The sequence below is a fragment of the Danio rerio genome, chromosome 11 (assembly GCF_052040795.2).
Source record: "Danio rerio strain M-AB ecotype USA chromosome 11, GRCz13ab, whole genome shotgun sequence".
NCBI lineage: Eukaryota > Metazoa > Chordata > Actinopteri > Cypriniformes > Danionidae > Danio > Danio rerio.
Genome location: NC_141031.1, coordinates 48,289,203 through 48,307,197, shown reverse-complemented (window position 1 = coordinate 48,307,197; position 17,995 = coordinate 48,289,203). Strand labels below are relative to the sequence as shown.

General features: G+C 39.1%; 2 protein-coding genes across 5 annotated transcripts; one reads left to right on the top strand and one right to left on the bottom strand.

Annotated features, from left to right (window-relative positions):
* Positions 1 to 351: 351 nt before the first annotated feature.
* srsf7b (serine and arginine rich splicing factor 7b) lies at positions 352 to 11,161 on the bottom strand. Of its 4 annotated transcripts, none has more exons than XR_015502061.1 (9): positions 11,058 to 11,161; positions 8,963 to 9,143; positions 7,453 to 8,210; positions 5,821 to 7,394; positions 4,838 to 4,906; positions 4,494 to 4,559; positions 3,537 to 3,578; positions 911 to 955; positions 352 to 620 (listed from the first exon to the last, which is right to left on the bottom strand). XR_015502061.1 is itself a non-coding variant. In NM_001441658.1 (8 exon segments), coding segments are annotated over 8 exon segments (633 nt in total). In that variant the 5' UTR covers positions 11,086 to 11,161; the 3' UTR covers positions 352 to 595.
* Positions 11,162 to 11,354: 193 nt separating this feature from the next.
* gemin6 (gem (nuclear organelle) associated protein 6) lies at positions 11,355 to 17,776 on the top strand. The gene is made up of 2 exons (XM_087274361.1): positions 11,355 to 11,573; positions 16,137 to 17,776. The coding sequence occupies exons 1-2, from the start codon at positions 11,446 to 11,448 to the stop codon at positions 16,543 to 16,545; spliced, it is 537 nt and encodes a 178-aa protein (XP_087130487.1). The 5' UTR covers positions 11,355 to 11,445; the 3' UTR covers positions 16,546 to 17,776.
* Positions 17,777 to 17,995: the final 219 nt, after the last annotated feature.

The window sequence follows — 17,995 nt, the reverse complement described above, 5'->3', positions numbered from 1 at the left end:
ACACACACACTCAAAAACAAACACACACACACACTCACTCAAACATACAAAAAGCACACACCCAATTATATGCACAAACAAATATTCACACAAACACAAACTCTGAAACGCACACACTCACAAACATATTTACACTCACAAACATAAACACACACACACACACACTCAACACATATACACAAACACAAATGCACACACAAGCATCTTTCAAACACACTTCAAACACCCACACACACACAGGCATACACGCTTTCAAACACACACACACTCACAAAAAAAAACATATTTACACTCACACAAACAAAAACTCACACACACACACACACACACAAACACACACTGAGTCAGAGAGGCAGTTTCTTTTCATTTATTAAACACAAACAAACCCAAAGAAACGCTGGAACCCAAGAGCGCGCACACACACACACACACACACACACACACACACACACACAGAATCAGAAAGTGTTCTTCTGGAGAGAACTGAAGCTGAACTCGTGAACACAGAGCGTCACTACAGACACACTCAGAGATTATTAATATCATTATTATTCCCGCAGGAAGTGCTCAAACCCGGCCTGAAGAGACCACTGCGTCACTCCCGCTCCACACTCACAGCACTGAAACACAAGAGCACACGGGTTAGAGACACACACACACACATCACTGAAACACAAGAGCACACGTGTAAGACACACACACACACATGGGTTAGGTACACAACACAACATCTGAGTGTCCTCCTCATGTCAATACTGCCGCACTGCAGTGATCCTCTACATGATCTCCATAATCCTGATGTGATGACGGTGTGTGTATGCCTGCATCATGCTCATCACACAATCATCACATACTCTCATCAGTGTGTGTGTGTGTGTGTGTGTTTGTGTGTGTGTGTGTGTGTTCTTACCTCCTAGCTGGAGAGCCAGACTCAGACCTTCTGACTGAAGCAGACCTGAACACACAGAGATCTCCATCAACACACAAAGCAGAGTGTGTCGTGATAATAGTGTGTTTGTGTTAATATTATTGTGTTGTGATATTATTGTGTTGTTGATATTATTGTGTTGTGATATTATTGTGTTGTTGATATTAATGTGTTGTTGATATTATTGTGTTGTTGATATTAATGTGTTGTTGATATTATTGTGTTGTGATATTATTGTGTTATTGTGTTGTGATATTATTGTGTTGTTGATATTATTGTGTTGTTGATATTAATGTGTTGTTGATATTATTGTGTTGTGATATTATTGTGTTATTGTGTAGTGATTTTAGTGTTGTGATATTATTGTGTTGTTGATATTAATGTGTTGTTGATATTATTGTGTTGTGATATTATTGTGTTATTGTGTAGTGATTTTAGTGTTGTGATATTATTGTGTTGTTGATATTATTGTGTTGTTGATATTAATGTGTTGTTGATATTATTGTGTTGTTGATATTATTGTGTTGTGATATTATTGTGTTGTTGATATTAATGTGTTGTTGATATTATTGTGTTGTTGATATTAATGTGTTGTTGATATTATTGTGTTGTTGATATTATTGTGTTGTGATATTATTGTGTTGTTGATATTAATGTGTTGTTGATATTATTGTGTTGTTGATATTAATGTGTTGTTGATATTATTGTGTTGTTGATATTAATGTGTTGTTGATATTATTGTGTTGTGATATTATTGTGTTGTTGATATTAATGTGTTGTTGATATTAATGTGTTGTTGATATTATTGTGTTGTTGATATTAATGTGTTGTTGATATTATTGTGTTGTTGATATTAATGTGTTGTTGATATTAATGTGTTGTTGATATTAATGTGTTGTTGATATTATTGTGTTGTTGATATTATTGTGTTGTGATATTATTGTGTTGTTGATATTAATGTGTTGTTGATATTATTGTGTTGTTGATATTAATGTGTTGTTGATATTATTGTGTTGTGATATTATTGTGTTATTGTGTTGTGATATTATTGTGTTGTTGATATTATTGTGTTGTTGATATTAATGTGTTGTTGATATTATTGTGTTGTGATATTATTGTGTTATTGTGTAGTGATTTTAGTGTTGTGATATTATTGTGTTGTTGATATTAATGTGTTGTTGATATTATTGTGTTGTGATATTATTGTGTTGTTGTGTAGTGATTTTAGTGTTGTGATATTAATGTGTTGTTGATATTATTGTGTTGTGATATTATTGTGTTATTGTGTAGTGATTTTAGTGTTGTGATATTATTGTGTTGTTGATATTATTGTGTTGTTGATATTAATGTGTTGTTGATATTATTGTGTTGTGATATTATTGTGTTGTTGATATTAATGTGTTGTTGATATTATTGTGTTGTGATATTATTGTGTTATTGTGTAGTGATTTTAGTGTTGTGATATTGTGTTGTTGATATTATTGTGTTGTGATATTATTGTGTTATTGTGTAGTGATTTTAGTGTTGTGATATTATTGTGTTGTGATATTATTGTGTTGTTGATATTATTGTGTTGTGATATTATTGTGTTATTGTGTAGTGATTTTAGTGTTGTGATATTATTGTGTTGTGATATTATTGTGTAGTGATTTTAGTGTTGTGATATTATTGTGTTCTTCATATTACAGTGTTGTTGATAATATTGTGTTTTTGTGTAATTGTTATTATTGTGTTATTGTAATGGTTTTATTGTGTTGAGATATTAATGTCTTGCTATCATTGTGTTGGTATTATTATTATTGCGTTGATGATATTGTGTTGTTTAGAATATTATTGTGTTGTGATATTATTGTGTAGTGATTTTAGTGTTGTGATATTATTGTGTTGTTCATATTACAGTGTTGTTGATAATATTGTGTTTTTGTGTTGTTGATATTATTGTGTTATTGTAATGGTTTTATTGTGTTGAGATATTAATGTCTTGCTATCATTGTGTTGGTATTATTATTATTGCGTTGATGATATTGTGTTGTTTAGAATATTATTGTGTTGTTGATATTATTGTGTTGTTTATATTACTGTGTTGTTGATAATATTGTGTTTTTGTGTTGTTAATATTATTGTGTTATTGTTATTGTTGTGTTATTGTGTTGTGATATTGTCTTGCTATCATTGTGTTGTGATATTATTGTGTTGTTATTATTGTTTTATTGTGTGGTAATATTGTGTTGTTGTTATTGTGTTGATATTGTGTTATTGTGTTGATGATATTTTAGTCTTGTTATCATTGTGTTGTTGATATTATTGTGTTATTCTGTTGTGATAATATTTTGTTGTTATTATTGTTTTATTGTGTAGTGATGTTATTGTGTTGTTGTTGTGTTGTTTAAATTGTGTCATTGTGTTGTGAGATTGTGTTATTGTATTGTTAATATTGTTTTATTGTGTTGTTATCATTGTGTTGATATTACTGTTTTGTTGTGTTGATGATATTGTTGTCTTGTTATCATTGTGTTGTTGATATTATTGTGTTGTGATATTGTTGTGTTTTTGTGTTGTGTTATTATTATGCTTTTGTGTTGTTGATGTTATTGTGTTATTGTGTTACCTGCTCCTGTGAGCGGAGCCGGAGTGTGAGCGGGATCTGGACCTACAAACAAACAAACATCAATACACTCAACTCAACTCACAAACAAACCACTAAGAAATAACCGAGACTAACAGCTGAAGAGTGCAGCAGCAGCAGCAGCAGCAGCAGCAGGTCGAGCTCACTGAAGGTGAGTCGGTGTTGTTTGTTAAGTGTGTGTCTTGCTGCTGTTATTTTCCACAGTACTCCTGTGCTTCACTTCATGTCAGAATATCAGGGCTGTACAGATGAATCAATGCACTGGTAATCCAGGATGACCTCTTAAGGTGCTCAGCTGTTAAACACTAGAGTGCAGTCTACTGTAAACTAACTAAATAAACAGACTAGCCTAGAGCGCCCCCTGCTGCTCAAGACAACACTTACAATCCATTCCAGAGAGCTGCTGTCCCTCCTGATCAGCACAGTGGAGTTCAGTGCAGCTCCGCTTCATGACTGATAAACCCTCTAATCAACATCATCACTGCACCACTCAGCTGAAGACTGCGGCAACACACACTTAAACATGTTCTGTGCTGATCAGACTGATGAAGCTCACCTGGAGTGTGTGTGTGTGTGTGTGTGTGTGTGTATGAGACTGCTGCTGCGGTCACACTAGAGTTTGAGTTCTGTCATACAGTTTTGTGGAAAGAGGCGGGATTAAACGAATGATTAGACAATAAAATAGCAAGTGATTGCTCCATATTTCAGATTTCTGTCCAGAGAGGTCGTGTTTTGATCTGGATTGGTCTCACAGAGTCACATGATGCGTTTTCACAGGTCAGAGTTCACCAAGCTTCAACTTGTTGCCATGCTTGTGTTTGGTCTGACGCATTTGCATGAGTATGAATGGAAGTCTATGAGGAGAAAAGTGCAGTGTGATTGCAGCTGTGGGATGTTCACCTGGTGTGTGTGTGTGTTTATCAGACTGATGATGCTTACCTGGAGTGTGTGCGTGTTCCAGATCTGGCAGAACCAGAGCGAGAGCGAGGAGAGAGAGATCTGGACCTGCACATGGAGACAGACAGACATTTACACTGCAGTCTAACACACACTCATGCACACACACACACACACACACATATACACACACACACACACACACACACACATACACACACACACACACACACATAAAGTCTAATTCACGCAATCAAATGCGCACACACACACACAGATATGCAATCTAACACACACACACATAAACTGATGCACACACACATATGCAGTCTAACACACAAACACATATATAATATGCGCAGTCTAACAGACACACACACACACACCTTCTCCCTCTACTGCGGCTGTGCGAGCGTCCATATCTCCTGCCTCTAGAGTGTGAGCGGGATCGAGACCTGCCCGAGTCCAGAGCAACAGCAGACAGAAACACACACACACACACACACACACACACACACACACACACACACACACACACATTAGTACAGACTCACAATGATGGACTCAGATAAACAACACAATCAATTTACACATTTACACTACAGCTACACTACAGGGCTGGACCATACAACAGCAGCTCCGCCACATCACGCTCACAAAAGACGGCTATAATATAATAATGGAATAATAATAATAATCACGATGATGAAGTTAAAATGTAAAATATAAAAAAACTTTAACAAATAATTACAAACCACTGTTATACAATGACTTGCCTAATTACCCTAACTTTACCCTAATTACCCTAGTGAAGCCTTTACATGTCACTGTAAGCTGAACACTAGTGTCTTGAAGAATATCTAGTCTAATATTATGTGCTGTCATCATGACGAAGAGAAAAATCAGCTATTAGAGATGAGTTATTAAATTAAATCCCCACTAAACAGCACTGAGGAAATCATTTTTAAGCTTTAAATGTAATAATTTTGATTTACATAAACACAAATGTTGAAAATATATTTGTTTCACTATAAATCAAAAATGGGGGGAATAAATCAACATATTTAAACTAAATAATTCATAATTCATAAAACCAAATTCAACACTTATCCACTCCAATAGTCATACACATTATTTAATCCAACAAGGCAAGAGAAACGGCGATGCTTCTACATAAAAGGTGAACTGACAGATGTAAAATAACCATGATGATCTAGACGGTTTAATCAGATGCTGTTATATGGGCCAGCCCAGCAGTCTGCAGCGTCCAGCAGTAGTTAGCTAGAGCTTACAGCATTAAACATTACGGCTGATCTGCCTTCAGGCAGTGATATACAGAGAGACACATTAATTGGTATTTGAAATAAACCTTGCAACTTTGCAGGTCGACCCTCTTTGGAACCGAGGTCTAGCAGATCTAGACGATCTAGAAGTATCTATGATCAGCCCTCATCAGCCGATCTGGTGGGTTTCTAACGATGACCGCACGGACAGCCAAATCGCTTGATTGAGACTTGATAGAAGTGTTTTTCTAGGCGGCTCGTGGTCTGTCGAGGTCTCGATGTTCTCTTTAGCAAAAGCGAAGGCTCATATCACTAGCCGAATTTACTCAGATTGGCGCTCTCATCTGGTTCGGGTCGGGGGCTACGCATAGTTAAGTAGCAGTGGGAGGAGCCTCAGCGCAGGGGTGTGGCTGCTCGTGCCCCGGTCATAGCAGGCGACCGAACGTGTGGGATTTGCTAGATGCCTCAAGAAATCGTAAAGGATCGTGACTCTCTGAATCAAACGATGAAACCTGAAAGGTTTTGACCAGGTCAGTCATTACAACAAATCCCACACAACACTGGAGAAAACATCAGGTCAGAAAACATTACAACATGCCCACCCTCCCCCCCCACACACACACACACACGCACACACGCACACACACACACACGCACACACGCACACACACATACATACATACATACATACATAGAGATCAAGCAGAGAGAGAGAAGAGTAAACACAGGAGCAGCAGCAGATGGCCTTCATCATCATCATCATCATCATCATCATCAACACTGACGCTGCCCAATATATCGACAAATATTTTATAGTATATGCTCTAATAGTCTATCATTTGTACATTTAATCAGCTCAGCTAAATATCTATTAGCTGTATTTTAGTGTGATCATAACATAAAGGTTTTCTGAACTGCTGATAAAACACTATTAAGTTAGTTATATCATCACAAATATCCTTATCACATGTCATATAGTTTATTTTTATTTAATTAGCTCAGAAAAAATCTATTGCCTATTTATTTTAGTAAGATCATTATATATATATATGTATAAAATTGCTGATAAAATAGTGTTATGCAACTTATTGTTATATCATGAGAACTATCAGTATTGTTGTAACACTCAACAATATTGCAGATTTTCCCAGATTTGTGCAGCCCTAATCATCATCATTAGTGCTGCACAACATATCAAAAAATGCATTATCACAATAATAAAGTATGCAATATTAATATCCTTTATAAATTTTAAGCATTTCTCTGCTGCACACAGGTTATCTAAATTTGACCAATCAGACTATTGTTGTCTTGAATTAATTAGCTCAGAAAAATATCCATTACCTGTTTTTTTTAGTATGACAATATTTAAACTGTTGATAAAACGGCATTTAGTTATATCATACGAGATTTAGTTATCGCAACACTCAATAATATTGCAGAATTTCCCAGTATCATGCATCCCTCATCCTCCACAACATTAGTGCTGCACAATATATATCGAAAAAATAATGTTATTGCATTCAATATCATATGCATTATTAGTATTGTAGGGGGTGCAATAGAAGTTTTAGGTTAATTATATTATTCAGTATGAGCATAACATAAAAAAACTAGGAAAAATGGTTTGCAGGTTAGTTTTATCATAACAAATATAGTTGTTGTAACACTCAACAACATGGCATATTTTCCCAGTATTGTGCAGCCCTCATCCTCATCCTCATCCTCATCATCAGCATCAGCATCAGGGCTGCGCAATATTTTAAATAATGTTATTTTCTTGATTAATAGTATATGCAATATTAATATTGGGAAGTGCTATGGAAGTGCAAGGGAACTTTTGGTATGATCATAACATAAATATATCATTTAAAAAAATAATTTGATTAAAAAAGCATTTTGTAAGTTAGTTATATCACAAAAGCTATCATTATCACATCACTCAACAATATATTTGTCAAAATATTGCATATTTCCCCAGAATAATGCAGCCCTAATCATCATCATCATCATCCACATCCACACGCTCAGCATTAGGGCTGCACAATATATCAAGAAGTATGGTTATCGTGGTTAATACACTATATGCAATGTTAATATCGTGGGGAAGTGCCAGGACAGTTTCAGTGTGATTCAGTATGATTATAACATATATATGATGTAAAATTATTTAGTTAGTGATGTCATCAGAATTATCATTATGGCAACACAACAACATTGCATATTTTCAGAATCATGCAGCCCTAATCATCATCATCCACATCATCTTCATCATCATCCTCCTCCTCATGCACATCACCTGGTCCTGCGGCGGCGGCTGTAGCGGTGGCAGTCGTAGGCGTAGTGTCCCTTCTCTCCGCACTCGTAGCAGCGGTCGTTGGGATCGAAGGGTCTGCGGGAGGGAGGATGATCATATCGGGAGCGCCGCGGCATCCCAGTGGATAACTCCACACGCACACGAGAGCCGCAGATCACCCTGAAACACACAGTGTGAGGACAGTACAGCGATGTTATGAGCTGTCAATATCCTCCTGAAGGGCCAGAGGGCGCTCTCTCTCTCTCTCTTAAATAATTCAGCATCAGTATGTTTTAAAATGTATGGATATTTTTGACAACACTACTGCTTAGAATATACTGAAGTAATTTGCTTGCCTTATTCAGTGCTAGAAGCAACATAACTTCACGAAATTGCAATTCTTATACTATTGATCCTAACTAGTATTCGAAAATAGAATCATAAACCAGTGCACTGAAAAGGCACTAAAACACAGTTGCATTCATTCATTTTCCTTCAGCTTAGTCCCTTTATTAATCAGGGGTTGCCACAGCGGAATGATCCGCCAACTATTCCAGCATATGTTTTATACAGTGGATGCCCTTCCAGTCGCAACCCAGTACTATTTGCAGTCGTATTTATCAATTTATAATTCATATTAACATACACAATGACTTAAACTGCAATAATAAATATTTTTGAATCTAACAGGCAACAATGACACGTGCAGAAAGGGAAATAAATACAACTTTTTTTGCCTGTTTGTGCAACAGAAAGCATCGTTAGACAACATAGCTATTTAAAGGGATGGAGTAAATTAAGATTTCCCATAAATCTGAGCTCAACACAGAGTAAATATTATCTGCAGCATAAACACTGAGTAAATGTCATCAGTGAATCTGCATACACACACACACACACACACACACACACACACACACACACACACTCACTTCCCGTCGAGGCCCCGCACCGAGTCTTCAGCGTCTCTGGGATCTTCAAACTCCACGAAAGCGAAGCCGGCTGGGTTGCGAGCGATCCACACCGACCTCAAGGGCCCGTAATACCCGAAGGCCCGCTCCAGCTCACCCTTACCAGCACCCGTGCCCAGGTTACCCACATACACCTTTGTCTCTGAGGGAGAAGCAGACACAGAGGCGGATTAAACCAATAGGGGATTTTTTATTTACGTTTTTTGTTTGGATTTTAGGACAACAGTATGTCCAGCAGAAAAGATATCTAAAGATGCCGTTTTAAATTGTAAATTGAAATGTTAAATTTAATGTTTTTTAAACTAATGAAGAAATCAGAAGACATGTTTAAAGCTCCAAAATATTATAAATCTTTTTAAAAAATAAAATATATTGTTTTTGAAGGGAAAAAAGTTTTTGTTTCTTAGCCAGAGATTTAAATATTTCTGTTTAATGGAAAGCAGATTTATCCGACACATTTCTAATTATAATAGTGTTAATAACTCATCTTTAATAGTTGATGTCTTTTCTCTTTGTCATGATGACAGTAAATAATATTAGACTAGATATTCTTCAAGACACTAGTGTTCAGCTTACAGTGACATGTAAAGGCTTCACTAGGGTAATCAGGGTAAAGTTAGGGTAATTAGGCAAGTCATTGTATAACAGTGGTTTGTTCTGGAGACAATCCAACACTAATATTGCTGAAGGGGTGAATAATATTGAGCTTAACATGGGTTTGCAACTATTAAAAACTGCTTTTATTCTAGCCGAAATAAAACACATCAGACTTTCTCCAGAAGAACAGATATTAGAGGAAACACTGTGAGAAATGCCTGAATCTGTTCAACATTATCTGGGAAATATTTGAAAAGTCATTGAAAATGAACAGGAGTGCGCATAATTCTGACGTCAACTGTATATCATAGTTTTCCATCATATTTTGTATGGTGAGAGTCTAACAAATAAAACACAAATATTACATCTGTGTAAATGTGTCCTCACATTCCCAATCATGAAGTTAAATCAGATGAAGATTAAGTTTTAGTAAAAATTAAATAGTTTATTTATTATTTTCAGTTGTAGTTATTGTTTTATCTTTAATGACGACGATCATTAGAATATTAAGTAATAATCCTGTTCTACAAAGACATTTTGTAAATTTCCTACTATAAATAAATCTAAACGTAATTTTTAATTAATAATACACCTGGCTAAGAAATTAACTTGGAAAAATAAACACTTAGATTTTTTATTTCCAGTCAAACAGCTGCCTCAAACAGATATTGTCCTATGCTAACAAAACACACAAGTGGAAAGGTTATTTAGGTTTCAGCAAGAAAAAAAAGTACCATTATGAGTGATTTCCAATGTCATATACACACATTAATATTTTTAATTTTGTTCCATATTTACGTTTCTATTTAGCTTTAATGGGTTTTCAGTTCAATTTTCGTGTATAGCCATGGCAACATGTGAAACCTTTATTTTCTTCATCTTACATTTAAATTTGATTTAATTCCAGCTTTAATTTATATCGAGGGTGTTTAAACTCAGTCCTGGAGGGTCGGTGTGCTGCAAAGTTTACTTCCAACCCCATCCAGACACACCTGGGCTAATCACGCTCTGATTTAGCTTTCTAGACACATCCCTGCAGGTGTGATGAGGCAAGCTGGAGCTGAACTCTGCAGCGGCCCTCCAGGACTGAGTTTGGACACTCCTGCTTTATAAGATTAGTAAGTTTTAGATGACAGAAGCAACAGTAATATTGAGATTCACACGCAATCTCATCACATTATATTAAGAATGAATCAAACAAAAAACTATAACGTTAAACCTAAACGAGACATAAACCTCTCCATATCGACCTATAATCAATAACTGATCAAGCACTAATGATCAGCGTATTAATAATGTGATGAACGAGTGTTTGTTTACCGCGCGAGAGGCGCCATAACAGACAGCAGCTCGAACTAAACACAACACCCAAATACGGCAATAAACACACACATTTCACACACAACACGAAGATCTCTGCACCCAGAGAGCTTTATGACTATAATTCAATACATCTCACCTCCTCCGTGTCGCCCAAACCGCGACATGACGAGAAAATTTGACGCGAAACCAAAATCCTGACACAAACCGAACAGCAGCAGCCTGTCAAACCGACACACGCATGCGCCTACAATTCCCATCATGCTCTTGTAACGACCTCTCACTGTATTCTTCACGTTTTAATTAACTCCGTAGTGTTATTGTGATTATTTTGTGCTTATATATTAATTAGTTTTGTAAATATGTTGGTTAAAATATGCTTTAATAATATCTGACTGACCGAGGCAGCCAATCGCGCGCACGCTGAGGTAGTGACGCAATCTGCGCGCGCCCTGAGAAGAGCTGCTGATGAAGTTGATCTGCTAATGAAGATTGTTGGTTCATGAGCCGCTGTTTTCTGCTCGGAGATGCAGCGCTGGGTCGACATGAGTCCTCGTCAGTGGCAGGAGTTCATCAACCAGGAGGTGTGCGTGTCTGCCCGCGATCAGCACTCCTTCACCGGCCGCGTGTTCACCGTGGATCCCGTCTCCGCCAGGTCAATATGCAGATTAGCATTAATAATTCATAAGAAACACACATCATATCACATCAAACACTGAGTGATTCAACATGGTACTGATAACACACACACTCAAATGCCAGTTATTATGCACAAACAGATGAGCAACACATCTGTTACAGAGGTTATGCATATTAATTCATGTTTATATTAGCTCAGGCTCTGTGAATAATGATCATTATAATGCTATCACTTACTAATCAGGCTTCGTTATTTACATCAATTAGCTAATGGTCGTTTTCATGCGTTAAAGGGCAAATATTATGCAGAAATGACTTTAATAAGGCGTGTAAACCCAGCTGTGTGTGAATATCTCCAGCAGCCTCTGATGGTCGACATGAGTTAACTGTATTTGTTCTGGTGTGTCCAAACTCAGTCCTGGAGGGCCGGTGTCCTGCATATTTTAGTTCCAACCTCAATTAAACACACATGAAGCAGCTAATCCAGCTCTTCCTGGGTATTAGAAACGTCCAGGCAGGTGTGCTGAGGGAAGTTGGAGGTAATCTATGCAGGACACCGGCCCTCCAGGACCGAGTTTGGACACCCCTGATCTAATCAGACTTGAGACACTTTGATTGACGTTCTAACTTTGTACGTGTCATCAGAGGGGGAAAGCCCCGCCCACTAGCAGAGATGGCAGAAGTCCGCACACCCTTGACTCCAGCAGCACTACAGATACTCCTGTTTAAAATGAGTCTGGTAAAGACTGACTACTCACTACACCTTTGTACTCAAGTAAAAGTAAAGCAGTACGACCTCAGAAATGTACAAAAGTAAACAGCAGCCATTACGACTAGATGCTTTAAATTCACTCGGTAGGTAAATATCCACTTTCCTCCACATGCAGTACTCAGTAAAGTACAATTCCTGCTCAATTACAGTAATCTGAGTATTTGTGATTAGTTACTTCACACCACTGATAGTAATCTTCATAGACGAGACTACATAAGGTGCGTGACAGCCTTGGTTGGAGAAGGAAAGCAATGACGAAGGGTCAAAAAGGCGCTCAAATTGCGCAATGACAAGAAATAACATGCATTACCCCACCAAACACATCAAAACAAAAGTAACGAGCCCGAATGAAAAATGTGAGGAGAAAGAGCAGATATTAGTGTAAAGATGTAAGAAGTAAAAGTACAAAGTTGTCAGAAAAATAAAGAGTGAAGTACTGAGAGCAGAATCATCTACTGAAGTTCAGGAATGACGTATTTGCATTTCGGTACTTCCCATCTGCGCCCACTCTCCATCTCATTAGCATTAACAGCAGCCCTGAGTGAGAAGCAGCCGTCTGTGTGTTAGCCGTTAGAGCAGGGTGTCAAACTCATTTTAGCTCAGGAACACAAAGGAAAATCTCTTCTCAAGGAAGGGTGTCACGATCCTCCAAATCCTCGATTACATTTTCGATTCTAAAGTCACGGTTCGATTCGATTTAAAAAAGAAAAATGAAACAAAAACAAATCATGCAGTAACTGAATAAAGATAAGTTACAGACATAATTACCAGCTGTCAATCACTTTTTCTGCGGGACTCGTGATTAGGCAGTGATCTGTGTCATTATAATGGCGTCGGTAAAAAAGACACAACCAACAGGAACCAGCCGACAGTATCTGAGGTGTGCGCTAAAATTACCAAGTACAAGTGTGAAAGTGAAAGATTGAAGCAGTGTACTGACCCGCTGACTGCCTGGACCTGCTGTCTCGAGCGCATGACAGTGTTTGTGCGTCTGTAAGTGAATGTGTGTGTGTGTGTGTGTGTGGTAGTGAGGAAGGAGGGCTGCTCAGAAATGCAAAACGCCAGTGTGGATGTGGATCATTATCGTTATAAAATGCCATTTAAAATCGAAGACCTATTAGTGTAAACAGGGCCTGGGTGTGTATTTTTCACGAGCGTATTTGCATCGGGGGCGGGGTGGAGGATCGCGATGCCGGCATTGTCTAGTATCAGCTCAACCCTAATATGTACATCGCAGAGCTTGCAAACTGGGTTTATTTTGTCGACAACACAAACGTTGTCAACATAACTCACTGGAAATCCAGAATACTTCCACACCGGTGACTTCATTGAAAGAGGAGAGGGTTACAGTTCTGTTGACGGGTCTCCTGCGTCTGCACTTTAACAAGCGTGATTTTTTCCGCTTGGCAAGTCGAGCTGATGTGACATGGGGGCGTGGCAGCATCGACGATTACATATTTTGATTCTATAATCGAAACTGAGCATGAATTTTGATCGATTTCAATTTAAAATCGAAATCATGACACCCTTCAGCCTGCTTTATACATCTGCGTCAGGTGACTAGCGTAACCTACGGCACATGCAGCGCGCGTAGCTGTGCATTATACTTGTGCTGCTGTCTCTGTTGGTCTGCATTACACTTCTGAAACGCTAGTGGGCAGTGAGGAGTAAATGTTCCTCTGTGTCGAGTTTCTTCTCTGCTGTTTTGCTTTTGAATGCTTCCGGGATGTACAAGTGGCTCAAACTCGCTCATTTTGAGGCAGGAACCGGCGGACGTGCAGCAACTTTAACTATGTGGTAAACACAGAACAAAACTTTCCATCCGGAGCTCCTTCACGGGACTCCACACTTGTAAACAATCACTCCATTGGGCTCACGCGGCTCTCGGTCCCGCCCAGACTTATCAGCGCTACCAAGCTGACCAATCACAGAGCTTACGCTACGGACTGGTAAAATCATGGTATATACAACATAAAAACAACAACTTCAGATAGTTTTTTTGTGTTTGTTTTAATATGATCAACATGAAACTGAAGCCTGAGCACAACATGCTCTCATGGCAAGTCGTAACTTGTTGATTTAGTGGCTAATTCATATGACTACGGTCTCATTCCTACAGTTTAGTATGATTTGCTTATCCAGCGATGGTGTTTGGGTTTAGGGGTGTGGTCTGGTGCCACGCCTCCTTTTTATATCGTACATTTTCGTACAACTGATTTAGCCACTAAACTGACTTCATGTGAAAATGGTTCCGTTTCCTTGAACGCTTCAGTGTGGTATTACAGGGCATAGATGTGCTGTTTCTCTTCGAGAATTGTCGCACTGACACTGATCCGCGGGCCGCATGTGTGACACCCCTGCATTATGCCTCATTTCCACGGGGCGTCAGCGTCAACGCTTTCTGACATCAGGCGTTGCCAAACTGCATTGTGGATCCTTCGGCGCCGTTTCAGAGGTGTTGCTCGCTGCAGAAGTTGGGACCAGCTCAACTTTTCAAGCGCTGAAGGAAGCGTCAGCCAATCAGATCGCTGTATGCAAATACAGCGGCTAGACAGTGGCCTATTGCTGACTGAATTTCATTGGCTGACGCTTCTATGACGATCGCTTCAGACACGCCTTCAGTCAAGCGTTGACGCTGAGGCCCCGTGTGAATGGGCCGTTACCGTACGTTCACACCGAAAGCGGCGAGATCGTCAAAGTAGCCGGAAGTCATTCCTTTTCAATGATAGCCGGTGGCGAGGAGAAGCGCGGCGCGTCTTCGCCGGTGTGGGCCTCGAGGAGAATTGAAATCAAGTCAACTTTATGGTAATGAGCTATGACGCGGTTCGGCGGCAAACAATCAGAATGTAGAAGTCCACCGCTTGAGTTCAGAGAACCTGTGAACTTTGGTTCCGACCACAGTTGTTCCCAAGGGTTTGATGATTACGGTCGCCGGATTTCCAATTATTTACAATGTTTTCTGACATGAACATGCATTAAATAATTTACTGGCGAGTTACTGATGTGCATTAATGTTATATATACTTATATTTATCTTAAAAAAGCGGGAATCTCACGCGATGTGACAGTACAAAACAGTACAGCTGCTTCAGGATATTTCAGACATATGGACACATATTGGATAAATAGAGCAAAGCCGCACCACACGCAACTTGATCTTCCATTGTTGTATGAATTTGATAAGACGTGCGCAACATTTTCACGCTAGAAACATGTCTTATGCAGGAATGTAACTGATATGCTGCAACGGCTCCTTTACATACGAGATCACTGGAGTGAGTTTTGACGCTCTCGCCGCCGGAGCTGAAGGCAGACAGCGTTGTTGGCAGAGCGACCTTGGACGCTCTCGCCGCTTTCAGTGTGAACGTACGGTTAGAGTGCTTGAGCTGCTGAAGATGATGCCGTTTAGTTTTCTGATTGTGTATATAAATTAGTAAACAAATGAAAATTAGAATTAATTTAAATATTATAATTAAACATTTAAACGTTATAGAGATATTTTAGTGCAGGGGTCACTATCTCGCTCCTGGTGGTCCGGTGTCCTGCAGGGTTTAGCTCCTGCTTGCCTCAACACACCTGCCTGGGTGTTTCAAGTATCTCTAGTAAGAGTTTGATCAGCTGTTCAGGTGTGTTTGATTAGGGTTGGAGGAACATGTTTGGTGATCTCTGATTTAAAGCATCATTGCGAATCATTTCTGCATATATTTATAGTATGTGTGCATGACAGGTGCACTAAAGCAGTGTGTGTAGCTGGTGTGGGTCAGCAGGTGGCGCTGTGTGTAACTGATGTTGTTGTGTTGTGTTCAGTGTGGTGCTGGTGAGTTTGGACGAGGCCGAGCGTCCGGCGGTGACTCTGGTGTTGGGTCATGCGGTCTCAGACGTGCAGGTGCTCAGCACAGGATCAGAGCAGACGCTCAGCCGCATGCGCAGCGTGTTCCTGCAGACACACACACCGACACACACTCTGAGCGCAGACGAGCTGCAGCGCCGCAGGGAGAGCGTCCGCCGCTGGCTGCAGGACAACAGAATCCCGGTGCAGGAGGACGGGGAGCTGCTGCGGGTGGCCCACGCTCTCACCATCAGCGCCCCCTACAGGCCCGGAGACTGCAGCTGCGCTAACCAGATCATACTGGCCCGAGTGCAGAGCCTGCTGGAGAACAACCCCGAGACCAGCGGAGACGTGCTGACCACTGAGAGCACACAGGGCTCGGGTTAGGAACGCTTTAGATTAAAGGGTCAGTTCACACAACAATTACAGATCTGTCAGCTCTTACTCACTTTTCACCTGTTGAACACTAGGGAAGATATCTTGAAGAATGTTTGAAACAGCTGACCGTTCACCACAATGTTTTTTACCTACTATGGAAGTCAATGGTTACCGGTTTCCAGCATTCTTCAAAATATCTCCTTGTGTGCTCAACGTAAGAAACTCAAACGTTAAGTTTAAATAAGTAGTTTGAACAAGCAGAAATCATTCTTGACTGTGCTGAACACAAAAGAAGATACTTTGAAGAATGCTGAACACCACTGACTACCATAATAGGAAAAACAAACACTATAGTCAATGGTTACCGGTTTTCAACATTCTTCAAAATATCTCCTTTTGTGTTTAACAGAAGAAACTCAAAAGTGCTCTGGAAAAAAGATTGATTGTATTCACTACATGTTTTTAAGATCAGCGCTTGCAGACTATTCATGCAGACTGCATTTAAACAAATGAAGTTGAACATCACTACACTTACCTTCTGTTAAATTCAGCCTGCTTAAATAGTCTGTAACCACTGATCTTGAAAACATAGTGAATACAATCCATCTTTTTTCTTGTGCACTTTTGAGTTTCTTCTGTTGAACACAAAAGGAGATACTTTGAAGAATGCTGGAAACCGGTAACCATTGACTTCCATAATAGGTGAACCACAGATCTTAAAAACATGTAGTAAATGCAATCAATCTTTTTTTCAGACTATGCAGAACACAAAAGGAGATACTTTGAAGAATGTTGGAAACTGGTAACCGTGGACTATAGTGTTTGTTTATCCTATTATGGTAGTCAGTGGTGTTCAGCATTCTTCAAAGTATCTTCTTGTTCTCAGCAGTCAAAAATGACTTCAGCTGCTTGTTCAAACCTATTTAAAATGAGCTGAATCAACACAATTCTGGGCTTTTTTCATCTGAAATCTCCTCAAGTCATCTCGTTTTTCCTCAAAGTAAGATCTGAGAGCTGAATGCATGTGTTTACATTCAAAAATAAAGTGCGGTGAGGAACTTAGATGACAGTATTTGTTTGAATGATGACAGTGTTTCCCTCTGTGGGTGAACTGTCCCTTTAAATGTGACGTTGTGTAAATTACATTCACATGTCTGACGACTCTTTGATCTGTTGATTTGTCTTCTTATATATATATATTTGCTCTTTTTGTACGTTCTATTAAAGGTTTCCAGATAAACGTGTGTGAATTCCTGCTCAAAACTAAAACTAAAATCATCCAGAAAGAGGAAAACTGTAAATGTGAGGTGTTTTTATGACATCATCATCAGCTGGCAGTGTAAACTCATTCATTCATTTTCCTTCAGCTTAGTCTCTATTCACCAGGAGTCGCCACAGCGGAATGAACCACCAACTATTCCAGCATAAGTTTTAAACAGCGGATGCCCTTCCAGCTGCA

What these genes read in the sequence shown, in the direction of transcription:
- gemin6 (XM_087274361.1), top strand. Translation starts at nt 11,446, where the DNA reads ATGCAGCGCTGGGTCGACATGAGTCCTCGTCAGTGGCAGGAGTTCATC. An exon ending in GTGGATCCCGTCTCCGCCAG is followed by an intron (nt 11,574 to 16,136) that starts GTCAATATGCAG and finishes TGTTGTGTTCAG; the next exon opens with TGTGGTGCTGGTGAGTTTGG.